The sequence below is a fragment of the Eupeodes corollae genome, chromosome 2, assembly GCF_945859685.1.
Source record: "Eupeodes corollae chromosome 2, idEupCoro1.1, whole genome shotgun sequence".
Taxonomy (NCBI): domain Eukaryota; kingdom Metazoa; phylum Arthropoda; class Insecta; order Diptera; family Syrphidae; genus Eupeodes; species Eupeodes corollae.
This window is the reverse complement of record NC_079148.1, coordinates 32,207,981-32,225,543: the sequence shown is the minus strand read 5'-3', so window position 1 is coordinate 32,225,543 and position 17,563 is coordinate 32,207,981. Positions and strand designations below refer to the sequence as shown.

At 32.2% G+C, this 17,563-nt stretch overlaps 2 protein-coding genes across 4 annotated transcripts in view; both read right to left on the bottom strand.

The window, feature by feature from the left end:
• Positions 1 to 3,550, bottom strand: part of LOC129944220 (otoferlin-like) — a 199,237-nt gene extending 195,687 nt beyond the window's left edge. For all 3 annotated transcript variants that reach the window (XM_056053516.1, XM_056053515.1, XM_056053514.1), the window contains exon 1: positions 2,969 to 3,550. The gene's annotated coding sequence lies outside the window, so the exon portion shown is untranslated. The remainder of the gene's footprint in view (positions 1 to 2,968) is intronic.
• A 4,443-nt stretch (positions 3,551 to 7,993) lies between these two features.
• LOC129947031 (TNF receptor-associated factor 3) lies at positions 7,994 to 12,824 on the bottom strand. Its single transcript, XM_056057441.1, has 7 exons — positions 12,581 to 12,824; positions 12,133 to 12,417; positions 9,174 to 9,311; positions 8,954 to 9,102; positions 8,610 to 8,890; positions 8,411 to 8,526; positions 7,994 to 8,332 (listed from the first exon to the last, which is right to left on the bottom strand). The coding sequence occupies exons 1-7, from the start codon at positions 12,683 to 12,685 to the stop codon at positions 8,015 to 8,017; spliced, it is 1,392 nt and encodes a 463-aa protein (XP_055913416.1). The 5' UTR covers positions 12,686 to 12,824; the 3' UTR covers positions 7,994 to 8,014.
• Positions 12,825 to 17,563: the final 4,739 nt, after the last annotated feature.

Genomic DNA, 17,563 nt, shown 5'->3' with positions numbered 1-17,563 from the left:
TCATAAGTTCTTGATTTTAAATTATAAACTGTAGCGTGATAACGTGATTCGCGTAAAATTTTGATAAAATCGAATTGACAGCTTTTATTTTTGTAAAACATACAAACCTTCAATAAAGCATTACTAAAATTTAGTAGAAATTGTTTTTGTACTCAAATGTCTTTTCAGAAAATTGAGATGTATTTTTCAAATAAATTTTATTTTATAAGGGATATTGTTGTCAACATTCGGTACAATTTTAAGAAAACCGAATTGACAGTTTTTTTTACAAAAAATAATAACTTAAACAAAACATTACGAAAATTTGTTAAACATTGATTTTCGACTCAAATATCTTTTCAAACATTAATAATAATAAACTTATTTTACATCACTGAAAATATTTTTTTCAAAACTCAGTGCATTTTTTATTAGTTTTTCATAAAAAAAATAAAACAATAAAAAAAATAGTACTCAAATTTAGTAAAAATTGATATCTCGTGAACAATAGAAGATATTGACTCTCAATTAATTTTATTCATCCAATTTGTATTTGGTTTTAAAAAAATAAAAACTTTTAAGAAATGCTTCTAAAATTGGTATTGGTTTTCAAATAAAAATCTCGTTAACAAAAAAGAATTTTGGTATGAAACTATTTCACTAAATACAAAATATTGTTATTAATTTTAAAATTTTTAAGAATAATTCAAGTCACAACTTTTTTGACAAAACACGTAAACTTACAAACTTTTAAGCAAGACAAATCGACAGACGGGATGGGATGGATGTTATCGGTGTGGGTCGCATTGCAGCCTTTTTTTTAATTTAACTTTGTCCAAGAATGAATAGCTGCTTAAAATTGGTCTTATTGCACTTGGGCTTATTTTTAGAGTAAAATATTTTCAAGGTAAGTTTGGTGTGTCAGTTTTTCATAAAAGTAGAATAGGCTGTTAAGAGTTGAGTGAAAAACTCTAAGTAAGCAAAAATCATTTTTATCTTAATGGGTATTTCTCTTTGTTTTATTTTAATTAAAGAAGAAAAACACCCCTTGCATTGAAAACCGTATCTGACAGAAGAAATCGATAATTTGTTAGAGGAAACTTAATGTTTAAATTATTTAAAGTTACCAAAAATCATTGTAAAGTGACAAAAACAAATTTGCCTTAAAAAGGTTATCACCACTATTACTTAAATAAAAGATCTCCTTTAACAATTAATACAAATTTTCTGCAGGATTTTCAAAAATTCCAACATATAATTTTGTATCAAAAAATACCAAAACTTTAAAAAGTTACTCAACTCTTTATTAAATCAAGCAATAAAACAACGTACTCTGAATTCATCTTAATCCCAATTCTAAGTGTGTCTTGTCTTTAAATCTTCAAAGAAAAAAAAAAATAACAACAATATAGAATGTTATACATATATGTATATTTTTTTAGACACGTACACATTTTGTCAATTTATCATTTTCCCTAATTGACAAACACTTCATGACTTCTCGAGGCATGAAAACGAAAGAAAATTCCATTAATTTTTTGTCTCTAGACATAAATTCATTGATCATCTTTAGCAACAATTTTTATGTTACCACCAATAAAAAAATAAAATAAAATAAAAAAGAAGAAAACGAATTTTTTAAGTAGCTCATGCATAAGATATAATCTCCAATAAAGCACGAAGGACATAAACACTTCACCATACCATCATCATCTTCATCCAACGTCACCGTTGTCAATGAAACATTTATAAATCATTCATAAAAACATAACATCTGCTGGAAAAAAAAAACATATGGTTCACTACTTTAAAATAATAAATAAGTATACTTTTAAACTTTTCTATATTCCGTGGAAGAAATAAGTAAGTCTCTATGATTATAATTCTCTTTCTTAACTTTTTTCTCTTTGCATAAGCATCAGCTGTGCGCTCGTATATAGTCGAGCATCATATGTGTGAATATGAAGTACTTAAACGGAAACGGAAACATCCGCCTTACGCTGTCAGAAATTAAATCGACATAAACTTTTCCAACCAACCAACCGGATCGACCTTGAAACTTCTGCCTATGAACACTCCACAGAAGGTTTTTTTCTTTATTTTTATTTTATTTTTTAAGCACATGTTGAAGGAGGAAGAGAACAAGGAAGAAAATGAGACGAATTCGTAGGTATATAATCCTCAAGAAACTTCACGAAAACACTCATAAACACAAACAAACTAGCCAAACGTTCTTTAATATTAATTGCAAATTTAAATGTCCAATTTCCTCTTCTACTTTTATAAATAGTGTTTCGCACAATTCACAACTTTGAAGGCTTGAGCTCTTTGAATACTTATATATGTATGTTTATAGGTGGGTAGGAACTACAATCTCCCAAAAGGACCCTTGCAAAAATTATTTCGTTTTGGCCTTCATGCTTGACCAAAAGCAAAAACACAGCTGTAAAGGAAAAAGGATGATGCTCAGCTCAAGGGGTGAAGTATACTTTTTGAAACTAAGGCAATTTCGTCGTCAACTAAGTTTTTGTTGTTGTCGTCTTGTCGAAAACAAAAAGGTAAAAACAATCAAGTTTTCTATTTATTGTACCAATTGTTCCACTCAGGCAAAAGGATCAATCAAAAGATATTTATATTCGGAGACAAAACGGATTTTTTAGGAAACAATTTTTTCCCTATTTCCTTAACTGGCCAAAGTCCATTATATATACGAAAGAGCATCACACATGAGCAACTTTTGTTTTCGTTTAATATAAATCCCCCAACCTTAACCATCATGATTTTCCCGAAATATCCTTGAACCATTTTTCCCTCCGATGCTAAAAAAGGTATGTCCGTAATTCAAGCTAGATTAATCATAATTTTGGAACCTTTCACCCGATGATATCGCCCCCATCGCCATAGTCGGTGGCCTCGTTGAATATAGAGGGACTGTGGTGGTGAGGTTTTTTAGATTATAATATACAGACTTGTATAGTTTTAAACTTACTTTATCCTCTCATGGCCAGCCACACTATAACATGGTGTAAATAGGTTTAATCCTTTTTCTGATGATGATAATTTTGATGGATATCCTTTTTCAGAAAACTTTTTTAAATTTTTGTTGATGATCATTAATATTCTTTTAACTTATGTTGCATAGCGACTAAGCTCTCATTAATTCAAAGCACACAAATTATTCACAAACTTTATGGTGACGAGCATTAATTTTCGGTAATTATATACGAAATATAAGTAAAAACCACTCAACAGTAAGAATGGATTACAAAAACAAAAATAAAAATAACTAAATGAACCACTTTTACTTTTGTACACCACACACTCACACACAAGTTATCAAAGGTAGAATAAGGATCAAATAAAACACCAAGGTAGGTTTCAAGCATCACTTAGGGGAGCATGGGGTATCCCATAGCACGCACTCACACACACTCAAACACACACTATTTTGATACTTCTTATGACTCTTTAAGGGATTTAAAAATAATCATTATTATCCTTCTCTAAGTAACACCAACGAATAGTTCTTATTTGTATTATATTTTTTCAGGGAGAACACTTTATGCCAGGATAAATTCAAACTCGGAACTGAGTTGGAATTTAGGCCAGTAAGGGTATTTAAAGTTTTCAAGAGAAAAGCTTTTTGTTTTTATCCTATAAAAGTTATATTTGTAAGTTGTGAATTGTGAATGAAAAAGGATATGTTATGATGTGGATGTGATGTTGGTGTGGAGTGGTGGCCAGAGAGGATTTTCTTAAATGAGCTTTTTCCTCTGTTAAAGTCGTCGAGGACGAGGTGTTGACATTGAGTGTAAGAAATTTAGTACAATTATTTTATACACTAGAGTTTTGTACTAAAACTTTGAGTTGTATAATGGACGCCGTTACTGATACCGGTGGTGTGTGTGGCTTTAACCTAACGCACTGTACAATATTGGCGCGGGATTAAAATGTGTTTTTTTTGTTTGGTTCGCTCTGTTGTGTAATTTTGTTTTGTAAACAAAAACGCACATGGTCTTTGTATTTTAGAAAGTTAAGGACTTGAAGAATTATGTGTGCACCAAAGCTCAAACACTTTGTTTGAGGATAAGAGGTTTACGTTTGTGTACTTTTCAATATTGATTGTTTATGCGGTTATTAATTGATATTGGATAACGTTGAAGGGATAATAAAGCTATAAGTAGATGAGGTTAGTCAGACAGGTTTTGTTTAGGAGTTTTGAACTATAAGAAAGGAGTTGATTTCTGATTTGTACTCATAATACATACATATTATGATTAATTATTTCTTGAAGCTAAATTCATTCAAATATGATTTGAAGATGCATAAGGAAATTTTATGTACTTAACTTAGTACACAGAATTTTAAGCTAGATAGGTATTAAATAATTTTATTTTTTTCTTATATTGAAACTTTTTTTTAAGCAACACGATTTTTGATTAAAAACTGTATTCATTATTATGGTTCATGAAAGTTGCCCTTAAATAAACAACGCCTCTTTCTATCTTTGCGAAAAACTTACTACAATGTTTTTCACTTGCGGCATATATGGACTATATGGCAAGTATTGCCTTCGGAAAAAATTTCGACACGAGATTCCGTTCGTCCGCCTGTCTGTACAGTCTAAGCAATAGTCGTTTACGTTTAAACTTGGGAGTTAAGATTTTAAACAGATTTGCGTTAAGTGTCTTGTTTTCTATAAAAATAAAATGCACGACTTGGTGTAAACGCCCATATTCGATGGACCAAATTTTTAAATAAATAAATAAATTGGGTGGCGCAACAGTTATAAACCAGGGCCTAGTGACTTACAACTCTCAACCATTCCTGTGTGCGAGTACTGTTGTCAGGAATAGAAGGGACCTACAATTTTAGGCCGAATCCGAACGGATAGTTTGAGAAAGCACTTTTTCATGACAAGAATTACTCTTAAAGGAATTGTCAATTCCTCGCAAGAGGCAGTACCCGCGAAAATTATTTTTTTAAATTAAGGTGGCACAGGCAGGGATTGAATCCAAGACCCCTTGCATGACAGTCCAACGCACTAACCATCATGCCACGGGTACTACCCAAATTTTTACATGAACAAAAATTACGGCAAAAAATATTGCAATGTCCCAATGGCAGTACAAATTTTTGGTCATTCGTAAAAAATATGAGAAATTCTTCTTCTTCCTCGGTTCCTCCATTTGTTAGCTCTCTCGAAAAAGCTAACCTCTTCGCTGGCAGTTCGCCGCTAATGCAACACTGCCAGTGAGTGTTATGACTCCGTGAGTCATAAAAGAAACTCAACATACATAAAGCCGCTGGTATCCCTGCTTTTATTCTGAAGAGGTGTTCTTCAATGCTGGTAAAACCACTTTGTAAGCTTTTTCATCTGTCCTACTCCTCAGGTCTAGTTCCGAGCGGATGGAAAACCGCATTTGTCCAGCCTATTTCCAAAAAAGGCAAATCTTCCTCACCCTCTAATTACCGACTGATTGCACGTCTCTTCTTTCCAAGGTCATGCAAATGCTGCTTAATTATCAGCTCAAGAAATATCTTGAAGATCGAAAGCTTCTTAATGACCGGCAATACATATTTCGTAGCAATAGGTCCACTGGTGATCTCATGGTTCATCTCACTGAACAGTGGAGCAAATCTTAACATCGTTTTGGAGAAAGTAAGATGATAGGGTTCGGCATCAGGTTCTACTATCAAAAATGCGTGCTTTCGGTTTTACTAATCCATACTTAATTGGATAAGTAATTACCATTCGGATCGTTCAATACAAGTAGTATTGGAAACCGCGTAGAATTTAATGCTTTGAAAACACAATACTGTCTTGTATCGTTAAAGCGAGATACACCCCCCTTGCCATTATCCATAAATGGCACTTGCATCGAGGGGACTGAACATCCCGATATTCTCGGTATGTGTATCATAACCACCTTTTGTGGAACGATCACATACGCTTTGTCGACAAAAATGCCGCAATATGTTTTTGTTTTCTAAGGCGAAGCAAGATTTTTTTTTCCCTCTGTTCTGGCTGTTATTCACAAGACTTATATACGTCTAAAGCTTGTGTATAACTCCCATACCTGGCCTGGTGCTCCTGCAACTTACTTAAGCCTCTTGGACAGTTTTGAACGAAGAGCATTTAGATTGATTGGGATAATACCGTCATTGGATCATTTACGTCACTTGAACATCGTCCTAAAGTTTCTTGTCTCACCTTCTTTTACCGTTACTTTAACGGTTTATGCTCTAGTGAAATAGCCAGCTGCATTCCTCCCCTTAAGCAGTTCAACCGAAATACTCGCGCTTCTAGAAATGCTCATCAGTATACCCTCGAGCCCAACTTCGGTCGTACTGTCAAGTTCGGAGATTCGTCCTTTAGCCGTACTACGCGAATATGGAATTCCTTACCACACTCTGTCTTTAACAGCCATTGCAATATTCAGAAATTCAAAACCAATGTACACCTCCTTCAACCCCTCTCTTCCTTTCCTATAGTGCTCAGACTGTGTCTTTACATAATAAGGGTAGTAATATCCCCTTGAGTGTGTGCTTATTATAAAAGAATAATGTATTTGGTTTTTTGGCTTTCTTGTGTTTCGTTTAGCCTTTTTCCACAAAAGTTTTAAATTTTCAAAATATTTTGTATTCTAATTTATTTTATCGTTATGATGAAAGAAAATTACGATTTTTCTTATTACATGTAATGTTAAAATCGAAACAAAATTGTCAGGTCTAGAAAGTCTTAAAGTTGGACTTTTAGTTATGTTTTTCAATAAGAAATTTAGTGCAGAAACATTTTGTTTGAAAATATGAACTCCTTGTAAACTCTGGCATTTTTAAATCGAAAAAAATTGCCATATTTCAATACTGAAATGTTAAATTCATTTTGACTTCAAATAAATTTTGCTATACAATACAGTTCAAATTTTACGGCCAAAAAATGATTTTATCTCCAAATCAATTTTGTGCAACGAAGAAAAACGTTTTTCACATCTGGAAACCAAACAAAAAAATAAAAGCCTAAAAAAAAAAACAATACTTAAACTTGGTAAAATTTGCTTTTGTCTCAAACATCTTTTTAAAAACTTAAAATATTGGAACTTATTTTATCTCATAGAAAATATTGTTTTCGGCATTCAGTAAATTTTTTATAAGAATTCAACAGTCAGTTTTTTTTATAATAAATTGATATCTACAACAAATAGTACGCAAAATTGGTAAAAATTGATCGGTTTTCGATATATAGTGAATAATAAAAGATATTGACTTCAAATAAAATAAATATAATAAATTAAAAAAAATAGGAAATGATACTAAAATCGGAAACCTTTTTTCAAAATCTAGTTCTATTAATTCATCTTATTGAACTTATAAGCTTAATTAGATTTTGAAATCAAACTATTTCGTCAAAATATTGTTGGTAATTTAAAAATGTTGTTTAAATAATTCAACTAACACCTTTTTGAACAAAACATGAAAACCTACAAACATTTTAGGCAAGACAAATCGACAGACGGGATGGGAAGTTATAAGTTATCTTTTTATTGATTCAAATTCATCTTTTAAATGTTACCTCAATCTTACTATTTGAAATATGAAGACATACATAAAATTAGTCACTGAAAAGCCAAAATATTTCAAGAACTTTAACTGAGGGGAAAAATAAATTGATTTTAAATTATTTTATATTTTCAAAAAAAAAATGGTGTACAGTTCTGAACAGCAACTATATTTTTTTTCAAACACACTGTTCTTGTCGACCGAAAAAATGAAATATTAAAATTAAAGTTTCAAATGGTATATGGATATTTCAAAGTAGTTTTTTTGTTGTTTAAAATTAAAAACAAAATCAATCAAAAACAATTTTGTACAATTTTTTGAAGCATTTCAAAAATCAACTTTATTATGCAGTTTAAAGTCAAAAGTGAAAAACTTAAGTTATTTAATTTAAATAAAAAAAACTAAACTTCATAGAAAATAAAATATTTTTAAGGAATAAATAAAACTCTTCATGTAATATAAAATCGTATTTAATTTACAAATACTTATTCTTATGAACATAGATTTCCAAAAATAGAGTATCATCCTTAACATAATTCCGATTGCCCAAGATTTTATGGGGTATATAAAAGAATTGATTACTTTGAAATTCGTCACTTTTACGTCTCACAACAACTGTCTTAACATAATCTTGGGCTCCAGTTGGATCTGGATTCTGATCACGTATTAAAACATCAGCTTGTAGCTTACAAGGCCACGGCAATAGGGGATCATATTCACCGGGAATTACATTCAAACAAGCAATTATATTACGACCTTTCCATGAACCTTTTCCATTAAGATATAATTCTACCTACAAAATCCCAGAACATAAATAGAATATTTATTAATAGTTCGGTGGAGGTTTAATCAAAAAGCTTAATTAATTTACCCTTAGAGTATATCCATAAGATTTGTTGCAAAATATCGCACTTTGTAGAACTGTATCGTGTTGTTTTGCTTCGTCGAATTTCTTTTGGAAGTCACTTATACGCCACAGTAGATGACCTTTAAAATAAAACAATATCAAAAGTGAACATAAAGGTACAAAACAAGTTTAGCCAGACTTTTCCAAATTTCTTAATCCTTACCTTTAAAATTTTGAATGGAGTACATTTTGTATTGCGACATCAAATTCACTTCCAAGTCTGAAAGACTTTGCAGCGTATGATGCAAGGCTTTGTCCACATCTTTAACGAGCTTTTCCAACTTCTCACATTTATCTTCGGTCTCACAAACTATGTGTTTCATATTTTTAATTTCAAAATCCATTTTTGCTTGTTTTGTCGTTACTTCAGAGTTTGTCACAAAATGTGTTTTCAAGTCATTACTCAGCTCATGAACAAATAATTCTAATTGTTTGAATTTGGTTCTGAAATTAATATAATTTGTGTTTTATTATTTTTAGAGATTTAAATTTGTTTTCCTAAATTACTTGAAAATATTTTCCTGTTCCATTATACTTTCGTCCAATTTTATAATAGTTTCTGTTAATCTGTTTTGTGCTTTTTTTGTTTCCATTGAAAGATCTGCAATTTCCTTTTCCAATTCATTTATGGAGCTTTCCAATTCAGTTTTTAGTGTCTGGAGGGTTAAAAACCATAACAAAAGTATAAGTATTGGAAAGTTATAAAATATTAATAAATAAAACAAACTTGTGATAGATCGTAGCAGTAACGAAAATCATTATGGCACTCTTCGATGGCATTTACTCTTAGTTCGGATTCTTGGTTAATGAGTTTTTGGAGTTGTGTCATTATTTGATCAGTTTCTTGATTCCATTCATCAGAGACCTAAAAAAAGTTAAAGTAGAAAAATATTAAACTTTAGTCTTAACGTCGACATGTCTTTAGCCCCAAAATTATGTTTGTCTATTTTGACGACTTTTTTGCAATACTTAACAAAAAATCCCATAAAAGTGAACTTCGGTGAAGAGTTCTATTTATATGCCCCAACACCTCAAAAATTGACACTAAATTGGGAGCGATGCAAACGAAGGGGGAGGGGGGTCGTGATTAAAAATTTAGTTTTATTATAGTTTAGCTCATTTAATTATACACAAAAAAGATAATGACATTTTTTTTGTTAACACGTTTTCGGAAAGGTCCTGGTTTTTGGGTATTGAAATTCAAATATGATATGTGATATGTGTACCTTTAAAGCCCATCGTCAACAACCTCATAGATCTTTATCAGTGTGGTATTGGACCAAGAAATTACACAGTCAATTAATTACAAACACATTACGGCAGATCTTGGAAAAAAAAAGAACATCAAATTGACACCCACAATCTTTTCACCCATTTCTAGACCGCATATGACAGTATCTACAGAGATGAACTGCATAGAGCCGTGTCTAGTTTTAGCATCTGTACCAGACTAGTCCATTCGTGCAGGATGACCATGGCGAATTCGCGCTGCTGCATCGTCCTTGAAAGAATAGTATACAAAGCTTCCATGTCAACACTAGCAGCGCAATGTTTCAAAAGTCTGTCTATAAAATTGACATAATTGGACGAACTAAGCATGATGTCAATGGGCTTTTGTGAGTATTGAGGAAGAGGTGGCAAAAATATGTTTAGTTTTTAATGAAGGCAAAACAAAGAAGATGTTGTCGTTAAGAAAGGACCTATAACACTGACGGCTCGGTCAAAACGTCACCATCTACAGACTTAACTTTGAGGTAACTAAGAACTTTGTCTACATAGGGTCCGCTATGAACGCAGAAAACAACACCAACTCTGTGATCAAATTACTCTTGCTAACCGCCGTTTCTTTGTGCTAAAAAAGCAATTGAATAATTAAGCCCTCTTTCGAACAACCAAAGTGTTCCTTTAAAAGGCCCCCGTAATCCCAGTCCTTCTAAACGGTGCAGAAGTATGGACTATGAAAAAACGAGCTGTACGGGCTATACAGCGACGTAGACTTCGACAAAAGGGTAAAAGTCCAACGACTTGGACGCATGGAAACCAATGTCCCGGCCCTGAAAGTCTTTGAATTCACTTCCACTGGATATCGCAGTAGAGGAATAATCGTGAACCGTGGATCAGGTGGCAAGTGTTGTATGAGACTCTAGTTCAAACTGGACTCTAGCGCCACCTTAAGTAAGTTCATGTTTTATTAAGATGTCACTTACGTTTTATTGCGATATCATAAATATAGGATAAAATTGTAAAAATGGAACAATACCTTGAACATTCAAATTTTTAAATATATGGTGAACATTTTTTAGTCACCAATAGTGAAGTATTGGTGACTAATGATGGTTAGTGCGTTGGACTGTCATGCAAGAGGTCTTGGGTTCAATACCTGCCTGTGCCACCTAAATTTAAAAAAATTAAGTTGCGAGGAATTGACAAATCTTTCAAGAGTAAATCTTGTCATGAAAAAGTGCTTTCTCAAATTAACCGTTCGGATTCGGCCTAAAATTATAGGTCCCTTTCATTCCTGACCACAGTACTCGCACACAGGAATGGTTGAGAGTTGTAAGTCACTAGGCCTAAGGTCCCAACGGACCTGATTGGTTGCGCCACCCAATTTAATTTAATTTAATTTATTTTTCCTGAAAAGTACCAAAATTTTCTGAATTTTTATCCCAAAATTATTTTTTTTTGACGAACTGCATCTTCACATCAGAGGCTATGTTTATAATTAATAATGTCGAGTTAGGGGCTCGTAAAACAAAGAAATGTTGAGCGTTTTTAGTGTTTTTCTAGCAGTTTTATTGGGCCTTATGCTAAATTGATTGGAATCGGAAAATTTGTATGAGAACGAATTTTGGTTTCATTAAGGCGGAACTCGGAGGACTAAGTGCCATAACATCAACGAAACAATCGCAATGTTTTTTCAATCATATATTCAGACTTAATTTTGTTAAAAATCGTTTTATTTAGTTTTCTACTATCCGTTAATTGTGGCTTGCAAAAAAGAAATATGTTAATATTGATCTCACTTTTCAGTTTAATTGACAACTGGTACATCCATAAAGGTTGACATTGTTTTAATAGACGTTTGTAAATTTAAATTTCTGAGACGGAACTAATCATTTTTGATTTTAGATCAACAAAAGCCAAATTGTTTAAAAAAAAATTTTAAAGAATTTCGTGAGATTTAAAAATACTATTTTTGTATTAAACCACGAATTTTTGAACAAAAACTCAAAGTTTGACTTTACTTTTTCAAATACAATTTTCTTTAACAAACGAAAGACAATTTCTGACACTAATAAATTAAGATGTATGATTAAAAATGTATATTGAGGCTAATGAACTGAACTTCAGAAGTATCTAAGTGCGACTCATCAGGCGCCTTCTTAATTTAAATATTCACAGTGGTAAGACTGAAACACCTTAGAACTACCAAAAATAAAAAAAAAACCAAAATAAAACAACAACAAAATTAAAACAAATACAAGAAAAACAAATTTTCAAATTCCCCTCCCACATTTAACAGATGTTTTTATTTTTGTTGTTTTTGTTTGCAGAGTGCTTCAAGACAATAATTGTTGTGTTAGGAAGAAATTCATTCAGAATATCTTATTAAGATAATTTTTAGCTTTGATTTCAAAAATAACTTAAATTCCAAAAATTCATACAAAATGCTTTCCACTTCTTACCTGATTTTGTTTCCTTAAGCTACCCACATCGGTTATCAAATGCAACCGCTGTCGAATCTCTTCATTTAGAACCGATCTCAAAGCAGAAATATCCTGTTCCAGCATCTCAATTCGACTCTCCATTGCTCCTCCTTCCAATCCATTGCTAATGGACGAGGAGGACAAAGTTCTCATACTCACTTTGGGACAGTCTCTCAAATGTGACCGCATTTTCTTCCTTTGTATATAAGCTGAACATCCATTTGGACATGGTTCCAAAACTTGACCACAATGAATCAAGTGCTCCTAATAAGTAGGGCGATGCACAACATTATTTAATCATCATTTGATATAAAATAATTATATTAAAGGGCGTTTTTTCCCCAATTTCACAACAACAAAAATTGTAAATATTATTTTATTGAATCAAATTCTATTTAAATGATAAGACTCATCGTCATAGGTATACCTTAAAAGTCTGCGATTCCAACCACTCGTTACAGAAGTAACACGAGGTCTTTTCGTATTTTATAACCGTCCTTATAGGCAATTCGTCCTCATCGTGGGAATTCATATTGTCTTAGAAAAGGTGTCTTAAAGTTGAATCCATTCCCTAAACTGTGGTGTATTAAAAATAAAATCGTTCCCCGAGCACGTCCGTCTTCGTTCGTCGTCTTTAAGTTTTCTATTTATACGTGACTTATCTCAAGCAAAATTTTCGAAACACTGAAATTATAAATTTTCTATTAGCTTTTGATAGCAGGGAGCTCTGCATTAATTGCTATAGCTCCCACTCTCTATAAAGACAGATATATATTTTTTCTCTTTAACTTAGGCTATAAGGTTTGATAAGACAAAAAGATACTCTCACTCTTCGTGAGGTTTTTTATCTTTAACGTTTGTAGGTACTTACCTTACCTTCTGTTCTAGATTTTGTTCAAAAATTACGAAAGGGCCATTACTATATGTATTTATAATTTTTTGTTTTATTGGTTTGAAATTGGAGTGAATCAACGAAACCGATTGAAAATTGAGAGTGTTTTATCTATGATCCCTTTTGTTTGCTCAAAAATGGTGCATCAATTCAAAAGGGTAGGTTGTGCGTTATTTTTTTTGATACAGGTAGGTTTATTGAAACGGTAAATGATTCGATATGATACTAGGTATGTAACTAAAATGGAGCACACATAAACATAATTGTGACTCACGATGAACCTGTGTTGATATGAAAAGGTAAACAAATAACCATCGCTGATAACAGTAAAATAAACTTAAGCCCGATAAAAATAAGTGTAAGTGTTTATAAATACGAAAGGTGGCGTTGCATCTAACTCTCCGGCTCAGTTGATTAGATCTTTATTTTAAGTCATTTAAAATATCATATACGAAATTGCAAAGAGATCAAGTATTCAAAATTTATTATTTGAAACTATGAAAAAATATTCATAGTTTTATAGATAGAACTCGTAATTTAATCGCACTTTACACACGCGAAAAAAATAAAAATTAATTGATATTGTACTTTATTCTTTATCTACTCGTTAAGCAACTAATAAACATATTCAATCAAAACATTTTCGGAGGGTGGCAACTCTATGTATCTTAGATATTATCTAACAAATTGCAAATGTGGGCTTCTGACAACAGCACCAAAAGGAATTAATCCAAATTTGTCCTAGAACAAAATCTAGAACCTCCTTCATTTAAGTTCTATTTTTTAGTAAAAATAGCTTTCTTTGAATTTGTTGAAGTTTTTTACTGAAATTAAAAAAAAAACAGATATGTAGATACAAACTGTTTGAAAATATAACATAAAGCAAATGTTTGGCAATTTCGACTTTTATCTTTTAGTCTTTATTCCAAATAAATTAAGAGATTATCCGGAAGTATAAAAATTATTTTTCCATACCGGACCAGCACAATTTCCATTATTCTGACTTATTACGAACAACGTGTTTATTTTTCCAATTTAGATCGGTTCTGAATCTGATTCAAAAACAATGTTTTCTCGCGATTCACTCGCCGATAAACTTCTTCAAAAGGAATTGCTACAAGTGCAAAACCAATGTCATAAGGCTCAAATCTATGTTAAAATATCAAAACGCCCTAATTACTAATTGACATAGCTAAAAAGATGTCATGTGTTTTAAAATTTAGGCATTTTGATTATCACCTGGTGAAGCTCGTGTGGGTTGGTGTAGACCCAAATACGCCAATTTTGCTTATTAACACAGCCATTCTTTTTTTTTTGGTCAAAATAGGGGTCTTCCAAACGATTCGAAGCTAGGACAGCGAAAAATGACGTTGTCTATGATCATGAACTTTTTGCTTCTAGGTCAGTTGGATGGCCCAATTCCCGACGTAAAATTCGCCAAGTTGAAGTCAGCGAAAAGCCAAGTTCTTGTGCACAGCGGCGGCGCGGCGTGGAATAGACTTCTTTGGGTTCTGCTGTACATGTTTTTGGCCGATATTGCGCTCCTTGAACGTACGGGTGTTGGCTTATTGCTTACTGAACCGGTCGTCTCAAATTTAGCCACCAAACTTTGAAGAGTCGACTGTATAGGTCCACAAGACTAACGTAAAAAGGGCACAATGTGAGCAACGTTTACTTAACGAACACTCATTTCGATAGTAAAGTTTTATCATTTGAATGTTCTATTCAATCGCGTAACATGAAAAGATGATTTGACATACAAAACTGAAGAATAAACAAAAGATTTGACATATGTCACCAAAACAAAGTTGCCGCCACGGGGCGCCAAAATCTACACGCACCAATTGAAAAACCCTTTACTTAACAAGAAAATTGTTGGGCGTTATGACATTTCTGCTTTTTGACTTTTTCTTAGCTAATATTTTTAAGTAGGTCCATTTTTCTTTTTACTTCAAAATTCTTTTGGGAAAAAAGACAACTATTAGGAGACTCGTTTGTTTAAAATTTACTCGTTTTTTTAGCTTTAAGGTATTTGTGACCAATTTTGGGGTTTATGACAATCAAGGATTTACTACCAAAAATAACAGAAGGTTTTCTAAAATCCCATTTATTCTGATCCTCCAGTATTTATTGATAACACTGGTTAAAAAGGTAATGTAGATGGCAATCAAAATACTCTTTGTGTAAGGTTTATGGTGGCTCTAGATCGAATCCAATTTCAAAATGAATTTATCCCAACAAGAAACGGTTTTCTTTAAATAAAATTCGTGATGATTTTCAATATTTACAGTCTTACTTAGTTTTCAAACCAATCTCATGAGTTGTAAGTGCTTTCAAATGCCATTTAATGATCTTAAACAAAACGCTGAAGCATTTATGCTTAAAGGGTTTTTAAAAGAATAACGCAAAACAGTATAAAAGCAAATTTTAATCTTATTACAAATTTGTAGTTTTAAGGTAATAACATCAAGTTTTTGAAATAAATCGACTGTAAAAATGAGTCTCTATATTTATATTTACTTTGAAACAAATTATTTAATAACATAAAGTAATTTCATTCAAGGTTGTTCAAAACTTCATGATAGTGAAATTACTAACTATAAGTCATCTTATATCTTATGGGAAATTACGAAAACTAGATAAACTTAAACCATATCTAGAAGATGAAGATTTTTATTTAAAAAAAATTGTATTTAATTTTTTGTTAAGGAATATGTTGAGTTCAACTCTGCCTTAAAAAACCCGTTTTTGGCTGTCTTAGGTTTTTAATTGACATGTCTTAAGAATTTATGTGATTTATAGGCGAGCTTCAAAAAACTTTTATTGTAACGCAACAGAAAAAAGCAACATTTTGGCCAACAGTGTATAATTCGTTAATATTGATGTTCTGGCAGTTATTTCCTCATTTTGATATAAATTTACGTATGTTAGGAACAGCAGTTTTGGGACACCAATTTTCTTTTAATAATTATTGTATTTAGTGTAAAACTTTTATATTTATCGACTATAAATCTAAAGTTAATACTTTGCAATCAGCCCTATTGTGCGATCCATGGGAGATGGGAACAAGATTCCACGTGGAAAAATTCCCATTTCCCTAATTGTGATTTTCAGACGAAAAAATTCCCCATGTTGAAAAAAATCCCAACAGCCGCAATGTTCACTTATTTTTTTGTCACGAACGGGAGAAGAACAAAGCGGGAAATGTAAGTTTTTTTGCTGTTTTTTTTTTTTGACCAAAAATAAAAGTGAATTTTTCCAATATTTCAGAAGCAAAACTTTAAATAAAGCCCAAAGAGAAAAGCTTTTAAATAAAATGCAACAAAACCCTGAAACTGCCAAAGGCTTTGTAAAACAAAGTCGCGAAAAAGTTTTGGAAGCAGCCACATTAGAGCTTAACAGCGCAGGCCCGCCTTTAAAAATGAATGCGAGTGGAAAAAAGTAAGTTTGCTTTGTAGTTCTAATTCATTTTTTGTTTAAAATTATGTTTTGTAAATAGGTTTGCATTGACCAAAAGCGTTACGTGCGCAAAAAATCAGCAACGAATAAAGTCCACCAAAGAGGAACAGGAGGTTTACTAAATAAAACCTAAACATTTTCACCCTCGGAAGAGACTATATTTTAACTGGTTGGAATGAGTAAAGCAGTGGAAGAAGTTCCCAAATCACGCTGCTTTGGGTTGCCTGCATCTGAAGAAATGGTTTTGAATGAAGAATATTGTCCAACTGCGGCTGGTTCATCTTCAGATCCATTCAATTATGACCTTGAAGTCACTCCTCAAAACGAAAATGACCAAGCAACTCCTCCGACTCCTCAAATCAAATATAAAAGAAAGGTTGTCCAAATAAGCACAAGCGAAGTCTTCGCAGAGGAGCTGCAAATTCAAAAAAAAAATTGATCCGAGCTCAGTGCAGGGATTTCCGTAATGCCAGAGCATAACAAGGAGTTCAAAGTATCTTTAAAAAGTTATACCGCTCACTGGACCGCATTACTGAACTAAAAAAGGAAAGCCTTAAACAACAAAAGCGTCACAATTTGGAGTTGGACGTAATTATGTCACTTTCTTTTTTATCAACATACAACTTAAATTTATTTTGTGTCGCATGCAAAAAGATCTGTTCCTTTTAAAAACATTGTATACGTGCTCGGGTTGAATTTAAAGAGTGTTTTTGCGCTCAGTGGGCAAAGTTTTAGAAAGTAATTGAAGCGCCACACTAATTTCTTGAATTTTTTTCATTAATAAGAAGAAATGATTTAAATTTTAGTCCCTGTTTCCATCATAGAGAAGAAGTTTTTTGAACATGTCTATTTTTCGAACTGTCATTTCCGATTCGATGTGAAATTTTATTCGACTGAAACTCCCAATATCTTTTGAAAGTCCGTGTGAACGAAAAATTTCCCTGTGAATGGTTTTCCCTGTGACTCACAATAAGGCTGATAGCTAATTTTTAAGAAATGCTTGTTGACAAAAATTTTACAGGATATTTTTATCCACACGAATGAGAAGAAACTAAAACT

Coding starts and splice junctions, on each gene's coding strand:
- LOC129947031 (XM_056057441.1), bottom strand. CDS start 12,685: ATGAATTCCCACGATGAGGACGAATTGCCTATAAGGACGGTTATAAAA. Junction 9,103..9,173: donor ACTGCTACGATCTATCACAA/GTTTGTTTTATT, acceptor TTAACCCTCCAG/ACACTAAAAACTGAATTGGA. Junction 8,333..8,410: donor CTTATGGATATACTCTAAGG/GTAAATTAATTA, acceptor GGGATTTTGTAG/GTAGAATTATATCTTAATGG.